This window comes from Chelonoidis abingdonii, chromosome 2 (assembly GCF_003597395.2).
Source record: "Chelonoidis abingdonii isolate Lonesome George chromosome 2, CheloAbing_2.0, whole genome shotgun sequence".
NCBI lineage: Eukaryota > Metazoa > Chordata > Testudines > Testudinidae > Chelonoidis > Chelonoidis abingdonii.
The window spans coordinates 15,447,526-15,461,269 of NC_133770.1; the positions used below are offsets into that span (position 1 = coordinate 15,447,526).

The window sequence follows — 13,744 nt, forward strand, 5'->3', positions numbered from 1 at the left end:
AATAACTCCTCTCTGTCTCTGATATGTATTTATAGAGAGCAATCGTATCTCCCCTCAAGCCAAGCTCTTTGAGTGTCCTCTCATGGGGTAGGTTTTCCATTCCTTGGATCATCCTAGTAGCCCTTTTCTGCACCTGTTCCAGTTTGAATTCATCGTTCTTAAACATGGGAGACCAAAATTGCACACAGTATTCCAGATGTGGTCTCACCAGTGCCTTCTATAATGGTACTAACACTTCCCTGCCTCTACTGGAAATACCTCTCCTGATGCACCTTAGGACTGCATTAGCCTTTTTCATGGCCACATCATATTGACAGCTTATAGTCATCCTGTGATCAACTAATTTGCCCAGGTCTTTCTCCTCCTCTGTCATTTCCAGCTGATAAGTCCCAAATGTAGACTGATGTGGCATCTAACAAATATCTCACAATCAACATGGAAGAAAAGCTTATTTTGCTGCCTATAGCCATTTGGTACCACATTGGCATCTTCTCTGTTCTAGAAGGCCATGGATAAGATTATGAAGGGACTGACTGGAAATCAGTGCTATTTGGACAACATCCTTGTTACAGGAAAGGATCAGCAAAGCAGGATCATCTTCAAAATTTGGATGCTGTCTTGCAACATTTGGAAGACAATGAAGTGAGAGTATGTCAGGACAAAGATGAGCCTTTTTTTTCAAACCTTCAGTTGAATACCTTAGGCATAGAATTGATGTAATGGGCTAAAGGAAATTGCCAGAGAAAGAGAAGCAATTCTTCAAGCACTACCGCCGCAGAACATGTCACAGTTCCATTCATTCTTAGGACTGCTTAATAACGAGGGTAAATTTCTGCCTAAACTGGTGACAGGATTTGCATCTTTGCATGAAGTGTTACAAACAACAAATGGAAATGGACTAAAGAATGTGTGTGCGCATTTAAGGAGGCAGAGAAACTATTGGGATCAGTCGAAGTTCTCACTTTGATGTCTCATTACCATTGCAATTGGCTTGTTATGCTTCACCATATGGAGTGAATGATGTTCTTTCCCACATTTTTGCTGACAACAGAAAGAAGCCAATTGCCTTTCTTTCACAAACACTCACCACCCCTGAGAAGAACTATGTACAAACAGAGCAAGAAGCTCTCAGCATTATCAGAATTTGGCTGTTCCACACCTGTCTGTATGGTAGACATTTTACCTTGCTAACAGATCACCACCCATTATTTTAAATTTTTGGACTGAAAAGTGGCTCCATCATTAGCTGCTGTTCATCTGCAACAATGGGTGTTACTACTTTCAGCTGATTTCTATACTATTCAATTATATAAAGGGACTCAGCATGGCAATGATGATGGGCGGTCATATTTGTCACGCCCAAGCTCGTGTCAATCCAAAGGAACTTCAGATGAAGTGTTTTATCTCAATTTGATCGATAGATTACCTGTCACTAGCACAAAGAAACTGTTAAGGATGATGGCTTTCTCTTGTGAAGAAAATGGTACTACAAGGTACAGTTTTGGATCTTATGAATCCCCAGTTTACACAATTCGGGTCACGTCAGCCTGAATTATCTGTGAATCAAGGTTGTATCTTATGGGGAATCCGAGTTATCCTTCCAAAATCAGTTCAGTGTCATGTTTTAGATGCTCTTCATGATAGTCATTTTGGCACTGTATGGATGAAGGCTATAGTCTGGAGTTTTGTCTGGTGGCCAGGGATAGATGAAGACATTGAGAGGAAGGTGAAGTGTTGTACTACATGTCAGAAAATTCAGCATGAACCTGGCCCAGCATATTTACACCCTTGGTTCTGGCCTCAGATTCCTTGGAGGACACATTTTTATGTGGACTTTGCTGGACCATTAGAACATTATATGTATTTGGTCATAGTTGACACATTTGAAATGGCCAGTTTTCAGAATGACTTCCAACACAGTTATCAAGACCATTGGACATCTTCATGCCTTGTTTAGTCACTTTTGTCTACTGTTATAGTTGGTAAGTGACAATGGACTTCAATTCTGTTCAGAAGAATTTCAGAGGTTCCTAGCATCAAATGGAATTCAGCACATATGTTCTGCTCCATACCATCTTGCTAAAAATGGACGAGTGGAACACTTTGTATGAACAATTAAGCAAAGCAGAAATTGGACAATTTCTTGTTTGTCTTCAGGAGCACACCATGTGCTGCTATCTTGCAGTCAACTGCAACTGTTTTTTGAAGCAATCATTGGGTATCTTTTGAGACCTGCTATGTCCTGATGTTGCCTTATGTGTAGTCAAATTCCATGCAAAGTGATTGATGACATGAGGTTCGTCATTGTTCTTTTCAAATAGAAGATGTAATGTGGACTCACAGTTGTTGAGTGAAATGGATACTTGGGGAACTTGTGAAATGCATGAGACCTTTTTCCTTCATGGTTAAACTATGTGATGGTACTTTGTGGAAATGACATATGGACCAATTGCATCCTCAACAAGTACCAGAATCCATGACTATTCCAGCAGGACACTCTGCTCCTCTGATCAAACCTCTTTCCATTCAACTCTTAATTTTCATGACTTGTTGGAACAAATTTTAGTATCGGACCCAGTTGATGCTGTGCCAAAGTCTTGTTGTACCAGACATTGCTTCCCCACCCCACCAAGACAGTGCAAAAACCAGTGCTTGCACCTGAACTTATACATTGTTTAGTGTGACAAAGCTCTGTCCCTGTCTTTGTGGGTCACGCATTTCCTGGTGGATTTCGCCAGCCTCAGAGGCTCACTGTGACCCTTCATGTAGCCCTTCTCTCTCTAGAGGCAAGGATCACAGCCTACTGAACCATTTTCATCATAAGCCAGTGAGGGAGGTGAGGAGAAGCTATCCTCCCTTGCACAGTCTCTGTTGTTTCCCGGTCTCAGTGATTAATCGAGGAGGAGGGGGACAAGGGAGGAGCCTGGGCCCACCCATTACTCCAGGCTCCAGCCCAGGGACCCTAATAATGTCAGCTATGGTAGCTGACTTTTTTTAGAAACAGGACAGGTACAATTCCCTGAGCTATTTCCCCACAGCAGCCCCCACTTCCTCAAGATCCACTTCACCTTTACCTCAGGGCCTCCTTCCGTGTGCCTGATATGGTGTGTACTGCTCAGTCTCTCCTACAGCACAACTTCCTCCTACAGCTCCTGACATGCACACCTCACTGACTAACTGGGAGGCTTTTAACTGGTTCCAGCCAGCCCTTGATTGGCTTCAGGTGTCCCAATCAATCTAGCTATCTCCACTGCTTTCTAGAAGGATCTTAATTGGCCCCAGGTGTCTTGATTAACCTGGAGCAACTGCCATTTGGTTACCATGGTACCAGAGATTTGTCTAGCCTGGGGCTAACATACCTGTTCCTCACTACTTTACTATAGTCATCTGGCCTTGCCCTGTCACATTAGCTAGAGTTGCTATTCCAAGGTAGAATAATCCCTTGCAATCTAAGAGTCTGCAGTAGTCCACCCACAATTTTTAGTTAGGTTATATAGTGTTTTATGTTATTCACATAAATGATAATGTATATATGTTTGGAAAGTATTTTAATGGAAGGCGGAGAAATGAGATATTCTGCACCTTTACGTAGTTTGGTCACTCTGCACTCAGTTGCAGAGTCTCACTTTCATGTTAGCAAAAATGAGGAGATACAGACTAACATGGCTACCACTCTGAAACCTGTCACCATGCAAGTCACTTTCATGTTAGTTTCTGTTTTGTTAGCAGAACAGTAAAGCCACTATAGCAGACAACTCCTCTCAGTCCCTATTCAAAGTAGCTATCCTTCAACAAAAAAACTTCAAAAACAGACTTCAAAGAGAAACTACAGAGCTACAATTTATTTACATATTTAACACCATTAATTTGGGCTTGAATAGGGACTGGGAGTAGCTGGCTCACTACAAAAGCAATTTTCCCTCTCTTGGTATCGACACCTTCTCATCAATTATTGGGAGTGGACCACATCTTCGCTGACTGAATTAGGTCTTGTCAGCACTGGTTCTCCACTTGTAAGATAATTCCCTTCTCTTCATGTGTCAATATATTTATGCCCTCATCTGTAATTTTCACTCCATGCATCTGAAGAAGTAGGTTTTTTACCCACAAAAGCTTATTCCCAAATAAATCTATTGGTCTTTAGGTGTCACCAGACTCCTCGTTGTTTTTGTGGTAGTTGTTCAGGTCTGTTTTTTTCACTGAGTCTATACCTATTTACACGTATCAGGGTTCTCGTAAAGACAGGGAGTGCAACTCCTAAACTTCCACATGTAACATATTCAGTGTCTGAGGGACATCACATCTACTGCTGCTCCCTCTCAAAATTCTCCTTCTAAGATTCTGTTTTCTCAGGGAATCTTCTTTATCTGAAAAAACATGTCAACTTCCCACAGGGAGTATGGCTAGAGCAGAAATGCACACAGAGTTTTGATTAAGAACCTGCTCTTCACTTGTTGAAATAATCAACTATGTGTGATTACTTCATCACTAAAAAAGTGGCCACACACAATGTCCTTTCAGCTTTCGTACCTGGAGGATTCATAGATGCTGATGTAATATATGGAGAAGCATAAAATATAGTGAAGTTGGCATTTCCATTACTCATCTTCACTGACTTTGTATCTTCTCTTTTCCCATATCACTGTTGTTACGCACATTGGTGCCAGAAATAGATTGCTGAGCCACAAAATACAAATTTACTAAAGAAGTTCAGCTGTATGATGGAGCAAGGACTCACATTGTTTTTATGTATGGTAATATTTTGTAGCCCCTCCACAGTGTCTAATGGCCATTTCATCATGATTACCTGCAGAGTGACTACGTTTGTGTAAAGTTTAACTCTTGTGTCACTGTTCACAACATTACAATATTCCATTGAAATTCTGTAGAGTGGGTTTATATCTAAGCATTATTATTTCAGGCATTTGAAGATATACATCTTGGAAAAAGAAAAAACATTAAAATGATGTTGGAATTTTTTGATAAAATCTTCACTTATATCTTTGTCTTCGAAATGTTTCTGAAATGGCTGGCTTATGGCTTCAGGAAGTATTTCACCAATGCCTGGTGTTGGCTCGATTTCCTAATTGTAGATGTAAGTTGTTGTTGTTAAATAGAGATATACCTATCTCATAGAACTGGAAGGGACCCTGAAGGTCATTGAGTCCAGCCCCCTGCCTTCACTAGCAGGACCAAATACTGATTTTGCCCTAGATCCTTAAGTGGCCCCCTTAAGGATTGAACTCACAACCTGGGGTTTAAGCAGGCCAATGCTCAAACCACTGAGCTATCCCTCCCCCATTGTATTTGATCAGTTCTGTGGATTGTATTAACATAGTATAGAACACCAGAATGTTCACTTTTTTGTTTTTTTGGATGTCCCAAATTGAGGCACTTTCATGCATCTGACGAAGTGGTTATTCACCCACGAAAGCTTATGATTCAATATGTCTGTTAGTATATAAGGTGCCAGAGGACTCTTTGTTGCTTCATTTGAAGGAGAACTGATTTTTAGAAAGTACCGAGCACATCTACCCTTTGAAAAACCAGACCTTTTAAAGTGTCTCAATTTGGGCAATAAAAATAGTCATTTCGGTAAAATTTTGGCCTCAAAATTCCTGCAGTTTTAATAATGTAAGGTAGCATTAATAACACAAGTCAAGTACATTTGTTTTGTTAAAATAGATTGGGTGAAATCTTGGCACCCCTGAAATCATTGAGTGTTTTATTATTAACTTCAGTGTGGCCTGCATGTCATTCATTATTTTATACCTGTTAGTGTCTCCTTAAGATGCATTTCTATTGTACTGTACAGGCTGCCATTTCATACTTTCATGGATAGGACTTTGTAAGCATGATTAAAAAGGGAAAAAAGAAAACCAGAAAGCAGGATTTTGCTAATATTTTTTCTCCCTCTCTGTTCAGGTCTCTTTAGCAAGCCTTATAGCTAACTCACTTGGATATGCCGAAATAGGACCCATGAAATCCCTTAAAACTCTGAGAGCCTTGAGACCATTAAGGGCATTGTCACAATTTGAAGGGATGAGGGTAAGAGTAAATAAAGCAATTTCTGAAGGCTCTCTTTGTGAACATCAAGCATGTAAAAGGACCTTATTTCATATAGTGTTAAGTATCAGAGGGGTATTCATCCACGAAAGCTCATGCTCCAATTATGTCTGTTAGTCTATAAGGTGCCACAGGACTCTTTGCTGCTATTTCATATGGGTTTGCTTTCATTATCGTGCTGCACAATAGTTAAGGTTACATTTGAGTTAAATGTTGAGGAGTTTTTAAAACTTTATTTTGTAAAAAAAAAAAAAAAAAAACCCCACTGAAATGGCAAAAAAAATCAAATCATGCTCAAAGTTTATATATGTTTTGATTTTTCATGGTGGTTTGAAGAACAATGAAACACAGAGAACAATAAGATTTCAAAAATCATTTCTTTTTGGCTGATTCTCACTGGATTCTCTCTCTTTTCTTCCACTTGAATTCAGACATAGAAACAGTCACAAAGTCTTTGAGGATTTTTTTAAAATAATGAAGAAAAGTAACCTTACACTTATAAATCTGGAAAATTTATAAATAGATTTACAAAAAAAAAAATAACATAAAAAATCCTTTGATATACTTCAGTTTAAATCTGGAATGCCATAATTAGCTTGTAACCATATGACTTGTGTCCATTGTTTGTCCAAACATTTTCTTGTTCGCTTTTGCATTTTCTTGGTGAATTAATATTTCTCCAGGAGTTCTCGTATCTGTTTGTCTTTGTTTGATCTTACTAAGTCAACAGAACTCCCACTGACTTCAGTTGAACCAGGATTTGACCTTTAGTGATCTGGATTTGTTATTTTTGTATTTCTTTTTTATCATTACATGATTAGCAAATTATCATAATTGTATTCTATATCAGCAAGTGCACCACTAATACTGCAGATCACATGGCAAAACACGATATGTAGGTATCATAAACAGATAGTTAAGGGTTAATGTCTCTTTTATCTGTAAAGGGTTAAAAAGCTCAGTAAACCTGGCTGACACCTGACCAGAGGACCAATAGGGGGACAAGATACTTTCAAATCTTGGTGGAGGGAAGTCTTTGTGCTTTTTGGTTTTGGGTGTTGTTCGCTCTTGGGACTAAGAGGGACCAGACGTACACCCAGGCTCTCCAAATCTTTCTGAATCAGTCTTTTATGTTTCAAAATTGTAAGTAATAGCCAGGCAAGGCAGATTAGTCTTATTTTTTGTTTTCTCAACTTGTAAATGTTTCTTTTGCTGGAAGGATTTTTACCTCTGTTTGCTGTAACTTTGAACCTGAGGCTAGAGGGGGTTTCCTCTGAGCTATATAAATCTAAGTACCCTGTAAAGCATTTTTCATCCTGATTTTACAGAGATAATTTTTACATTTTCTTTCTTTAATTAAAAGCTTTCTTTTTAAGAACCTGATTGATTTTTCCTTGTTTTAAAATCCAAGGGAATTGGATCTGAACTCACCAGGGATTGGTGGGGGAAAAGGAGGGGGGATGGTTAATTCCTCCTCGTTTTAAGATCCAAGGGGTTTGGATCTGTGTTCCTCAGGGAAGGTTTTGGGGGAACAGAAAGTATGCCAGACACTAAATTCTGGCTGGTGGCAGTGTACCAGATCTAAGCTAGTAATTAAACTTAGAAATGTTCATGCAGGTCTCCACATTTGTACTCTAAAGTTCAAAGTGGGGAAAGAAACCTTGACAATAGGTTAGCAGTGTAAGTAACATTTAAAAATCCCTGTAAGATTTCTGATGCAGACACACATAGCAAGGCACCATATAATTTTTTCAATAAATGAAAGCAAAAAACTATATTCCGAAACACAAAATCCTTAATTGTGCTAAGGAAAGGTATAACTACGTATTAATTATGTAATAATTATATAAACTCAGGAGACTGGTATTAAAATAGGGAGCCTATTATAGCTATATCATTCAGATTCAATATATATTTGTATGAACTAAAAGTCATTAATATCTATAGGATGTTCAATAAGTTGATGGCCCCATTCTTGTTTCTAAAGTAAAATTGTCTGCATTAAGGTAACAAAACCACCAGAACAATTCAAACCCTTGTTGATACTACTTGCAGAAAGGTCAAGAATTCAGTGAACATGGAAACTGGAGATAAGTCCAACTCACAATATTCAGATCCGAACTTTCCCAGAGTTTAAAGAAGTTTAGACCAGAGATTATGGTTCAACCCATAAGAGAAGGATAGACCAACAGTGAAGTTTGAAACTGGATTAAGATTTCCTTAAAATTTACCACAGGTTGTTTAAAGGTTTTGGTTTAGATCCATCTCTAATGCAAAGTAGATAATCTCCCTTCTGCCTCCTTCTTCCCCCAATATAGTAATTGCACTTCAAGGTTGAGACATTAGTTGGATACTATGGGGAAATTTGTGCTATCATTAACTAATCTACATCCATGTTCTACGGATGTAAGAATTCCATCTCCAAGCCTGCCAGTTTTGACCCTTTCACTAGCACTAAATTCACTAATTAATAATCATAATTAATAATGAAAATAATTTACCTTGGTCACTCACAATATGGTATTGTAAACACTAGTGATAGAAAAAGCTGGAGATTCACCTGAGTGTCTAAAGTCATACTTTGCCCCTTGAATCTTATATGTTCACCTAACTACCATGACCCTTGCCTTCATCATCTCCAGGTCACATTGCAAAAACTAACACTACACGAAGCTAGTTGTGAAGGACACACTATACTGATTTACAGTAACTGAGGATCTGATCCATACTGTGGCCTTCATGATTACCTATTGTGAATGTGTAATGTCATTTTTCTGTGATATGTACAGAAATAATATATTAGTAGTTTAGAAGAAAGTGAAATACTGTGATATGATGGAGAATAAGACCTGGCATTTTCATACTCAGTTTCAAAAATAGGTAAAATTTCATTTTTGTGAATCAATATCACTTTGTCTCAGGCTCAGAAACGTCAGAGAAAAGAGAAAAAAAGGCTTGTGTCAGCAGAGAAGATACTAATTTTGATAGCATGAAAGAACTGAGCAGCAAACTCATTCAAATATAGATTAGAATTTATAGAAAGACTGTTAGATCATTGTATATGAGTGCTAATGTGAGCCATTGGCATATAGTAGTAGCAAAAACTTAGTAATATAGTGGGAAAACAATTACATGTTGTGCTAGAGGGTGTAAATGCATTTTTAGATGTCTTTTATGTTAAGTGAAAGGCTTTTATATTTTACATGGCAGGAAGGCTTTGAAACCTGGATAATTGGTCCAAATCTTTCCTCAGTTAAAACTGTACAACCTGTCTTGAATTCCACAGGAGTTGCACTGGTGTAGCTGAAGGCAGTTTTGTAACTAACATATCTACTGCTTTTCTTCTGCTAAGCATTACCTATATGTGGGAAGATCCTACATAAGGAATTTGCCACTGCCAGAGGATCAGTTCCAGATCCTGGTAGATCCAATGAAGGTGATGTCCGTCACTGTGAGGGTCCCGTGCTCTAGACAGGTTCCACAGCTGCTTCTTCCCTTCCAGTCCTTTGGCCCCACAGGGTCAGTTGGAGAGCCTCTCTTGGGATAATGGGAAAAAAAGGAAAATGTGTTGTAGAAGTGGCATTCAATATACCTGTCTCGGGCAAGCTGTACTATCTGTATATTACAAGTCTGATGTGATATCTTTGTTGTCTGTTGGCCATAGAGGAAAGTTGATACGGGGAATTGTCAATCATCTGAACTGTCTATGGACAGTAAGATGTTGATGTCTCTGATCTATAAAAGGGAAGTGAACCAAAAGATTATATACAATTATCTGTAGGCCATTTGCGATCAGTGGTTCATGATGATTTGTAATCCAGACCAGAAATTATATGAAACGGGACAGGTAGAGAGGAGGGTTTTTGGTGTATCAGTAAAGGCAGCATGAGGATATAGGGATAGAGTTAAGACAGCTTGTACAATCTTAACTACGGATTTGTCCCCAGTGTTTTAAAAATGTTCTGAATCAAGATATTTATTTATAACCTTAACGTTATCATAATGTTTTTGTTTTGGAAATGCTATAGTTTCTGCTCAAACCGTATAGACCTTGAAGGCTTTTCTGGCCATGTCAAACCCAGCAAGCACAAACTTAACTAGTAAAATATTTGAGGTTTCTTTCCAGCTCTCTCCCCTAATTTGAAAGTTGTATGAAACTTGTAAGGAAACTTCAAGAAAAGCTTGCCTGGGTTTGGGATTTGTTATGAATCCGAAATGTATTCACTTGAATATAGAGTGAATGTCATGCTATACTTGCACTCAGTTTAGGACACTCCCACTCCACCCTTCCAATAAGCCCAGGCTGCTACTTTAACTTTAGATATTTCTTAGAGGGGATTCCCAGTGGCCTGCTTGACCACTCTTTTTCAAAGTATTGCCTTTGAGAAGCTAGGTCGCCCCACTGGCTGCGACCTGTGCGAAGGTAAAGGATCACCCATATCCTACTTTTGACGGATACTGAGTTCTACTTTGCCCTTTACTGGGCAATGAACAGAAGTTCCTGTCCTAAGCAGGAAGTGACAGCTTTGACATCTGTTTACTCTATGAGATCATTAGTAGAGGTTACTCCTTGAAACACCTAGCCAGATGTAATGAGATCCACTTTGGAAGTTAAAAGTCGCCATCATGCATGAGTCAGACTGTGTAATTTTTGCAAGTTGGTCACAATTTCTGGTATTTCCCCAAGAGAGATTATGGTAGATCTTTTTTTTCATACCAGTGGCTTGTAAGTCTGCTCAAAACTTACATGCTGAACTGACACTTTCCAGGTTACTCTTGAATTGTGCAAAACTTCTCATGGAAGTTACAATATCTGCAGCAACTTTTATGTATCTATGAGAGATTCATTATTGATACTCTAAAAACTGATTTTCATACAACATGAATAAATGTCATGCCGACATGAATCAAAACAGACCGTTATATTAATCCTCCTGACGAAATAATGTATTTACAATCTTGTTCAAACAAAAACAAAAAAAAGGGAAGCTCCATAAGTGAATATTCTACCATTACATTCAAATACTTTATTGTTATTTAATAGTGCCCCCAAGTGCACTAGGTGTTTCACAGAGAACAAAAAACAGGTTCCTGTGCGGAAGAACAGACAATCGAAGGGCCTGATCCTGCCAACACTATAGATGTAAGAATCTTTACTCAAAATAGTTGCCACTTCAGTAGAAGTATTTTATGAGAGTAAAGTTACTCATGTGTGTCATTGTTTGCTGAAATGACATGGGGTTGCTTAGATTTTCAAAACAGTTGAATGTAGCAAATAACTGTTTAAGGCTTTGCACCTGTGAATACCTATAGTAACTGCATGTTTTTCTTTCATTTCTCCTAAGGTGGTTGTGAATGCCTTAGTAGGTGCCATCCCTTCCATCATGAACGTTGTGCTTGTCTGCCTCATTTTTTGGCTCGTTTTTAGTATCATGGGAGTGAACCTATTTGCAGGAAAATTTGGAAAATGTGTTAACTTGACTGAAGAAAAATCAGAAATAAATAACAGTATTAAGAACAAATTGGATTGTACAACCTATAATGACACACAAAAAATATATTGGATAAATGTTGTAGTCAACTTTGATAATGTTGGTTCTGGTTATCTGGCTCTACTTCAAGTGGTAAGTTCCATTTTGCTGACTGGCACATTGTGGTGTGGGGTGGAATCAAGGTTTTTTTCAGTTGCTTACCCACATCTGCAAGGAGTGGGAAGCAGTGGCCCTGCAAAGCCTTCTGTCCCATCCCCTCCCCATGTTCAGACTGGCAATATGGTTAGCCCATTCAGGGTCCCTTCCTCCAGTGTATGCACATATAGTGTCTAATGGTGAACTATGAACTTATTATGTAACCATTTGAACATGTGCTCCTCTGATTTGCAGCTATCTCCTGGGAAGATGGCATGAAATGTTTGTTATAATTTCATTAAAGTAAATGCAAAATTCTCTCCTGCACTGAGTAAAGCTCAGTGCAGAAATGGGAAGTGGGGAGAGAGCAACAGTGGGCTGGTTCCAATTCCCTGATTTGTTGTGATCAACCCCCACCCCAAAACAATTTAAGACTTGTTGTCAGGCAGCTTTGTTTTTTGTCATTAGATTTGGATCCTTAATCAACTACAACCAATGGAGGACCGCTGTAGTGGAACATCACTGCAACACACGTCCTCCTTGCCCCTGACATGCTTTCTACACTGGTACGGGTGAGGGGGGGTTGACACCTAGAGCCCAACTCTGTCACAAACTTGTCAGTAAGGAGATTGCCTACACCAGAGGAATTCTGTGCTGGGCATTTCTGGACAGACTATAGTCCCTTTGCACCACCTCAGAAGCACAAAGATGTTGTAAACAGGCTAAAACATCTGTCCCTGAAAGTTGTATATGATTTTAATCATTTGTCTTTTATTCTAGGCGACATTTAAAGGTTGGATGGACATTATGTATGCAGCAGTAGATTCACGAGGGGTAGGTCATGAAAATTAAAATGTTCTCTCTTGTAACCATCTCTCCAATTTTTACTTGTGTTTTGTAATTTTCATGCTTATTAGTGTTAGTGAACACAATGTGTAGATCTAATCTGTTCATTTTTTGGTGCTATCTACTCACTGAGCTAAAATGGATGAGCATCCATTTGAAATAAGTGGTCAAGAATTATTTATTAATTATTATTATTATATTTAATGTATGTATTACTGTGCCACCTAGAGACTTCACTCAGGATTAAGCTTCCACTTTATTAGGTGCTGTACAAACACAGAGGAAGATACAGTCCTGCATCCAAAGGACTTAAACTGAACAAAATTACCAGCATATCTTCCAAGGAAATGAATGAGCTCAAATTGTAACCACATTCGAAAATAATTTTCTCGGGTTTATTTAAAACTTTGTTGCTTTTTTCCAACAGTAATAGAATAACTTTTCAACCAAAAGTTTAAATTGGAAGAACACATCTAAGATTCTCAAAAGCAGAAGCTTGAAGTTAGGCTACTAAATAAGTGACCTGATTTTCAAATGTTGGGCACTCAACAGTTCTTCTTCGAGTGATTGCTCATGCGATTGCTCATGAGAGTATATTATTGCCCTTATATAAATCCATGGTACACCCACATCTCAAATACTGCATACAGATGTGGTCTCCTCACCTCAAAAATATATACTGGCACTAGAAAAGGTTCAGAAAAGGGCAACTAAAATGATTAGGGGGTTGGAGAGGGTCCCATATGAGGAAAGATTAAAGAGGTTAGGACTCTTCAGCTTGGAAAAGAGGAGACTAAGGGGGGATATGATAGAGGTATATAAAATCATGAGTGATGTGGAGAAAGTGGATAAGGAAAAGTTATTTACTTATTCTCATAATACAAGAACTAGGGGTCACCAAATGAAATTAATAGGTAGCAGGTTTAAAACAAATAAAAGGAAGTTCTTCTTCACACAGCGCACAGTCAACTTGTGGAACTCCTTACCTGAGGAGGTTGTGAAGGCTGGGACTATAACAATGTTTAAAAGGGAACTGGATAAATTCATGGTGGCTAAGTCCATAAATGGCTATTAGCCAGGAAGGGTAAAGAATGGTGTCCCTAGCCTCTGTTCATCAGAGGATGGAGATGGATGGCAGGAGAGAGATCACTTGATCATTGCCTGTTAGGTTCACTCCCTCTGGGGCACCTGGCATTGGCCACTGT

At 38.7% G+C, this 13,744-nt stretch overlaps 1 protein-coding gene across 1 annotated transcript in view; it reads left to right on the top strand.

Moving 5' to 3' along the window:
* LOC116838872 (sodium channel protein type 5 subunit alpha-like) overlaps positions 1–13,744 on the top strand; it is a 102,161-nt gene that overhangs the window by 73,585 nt on the left and 14,832 nt on the right. The window contains 4 exon segments of the mRNA XM_075062178.1: positions 4,922–5,095; positions 5,926–6,048; positions 11,412–11,690; positions 12,474–12,527. Of these exon segments, the coding sequence (XP_074918279.1) occupies positions 4,922–5,095; positions 5,926–6,048; positions 11,412–11,690; positions 12,474–12,527 (630 nt within the window).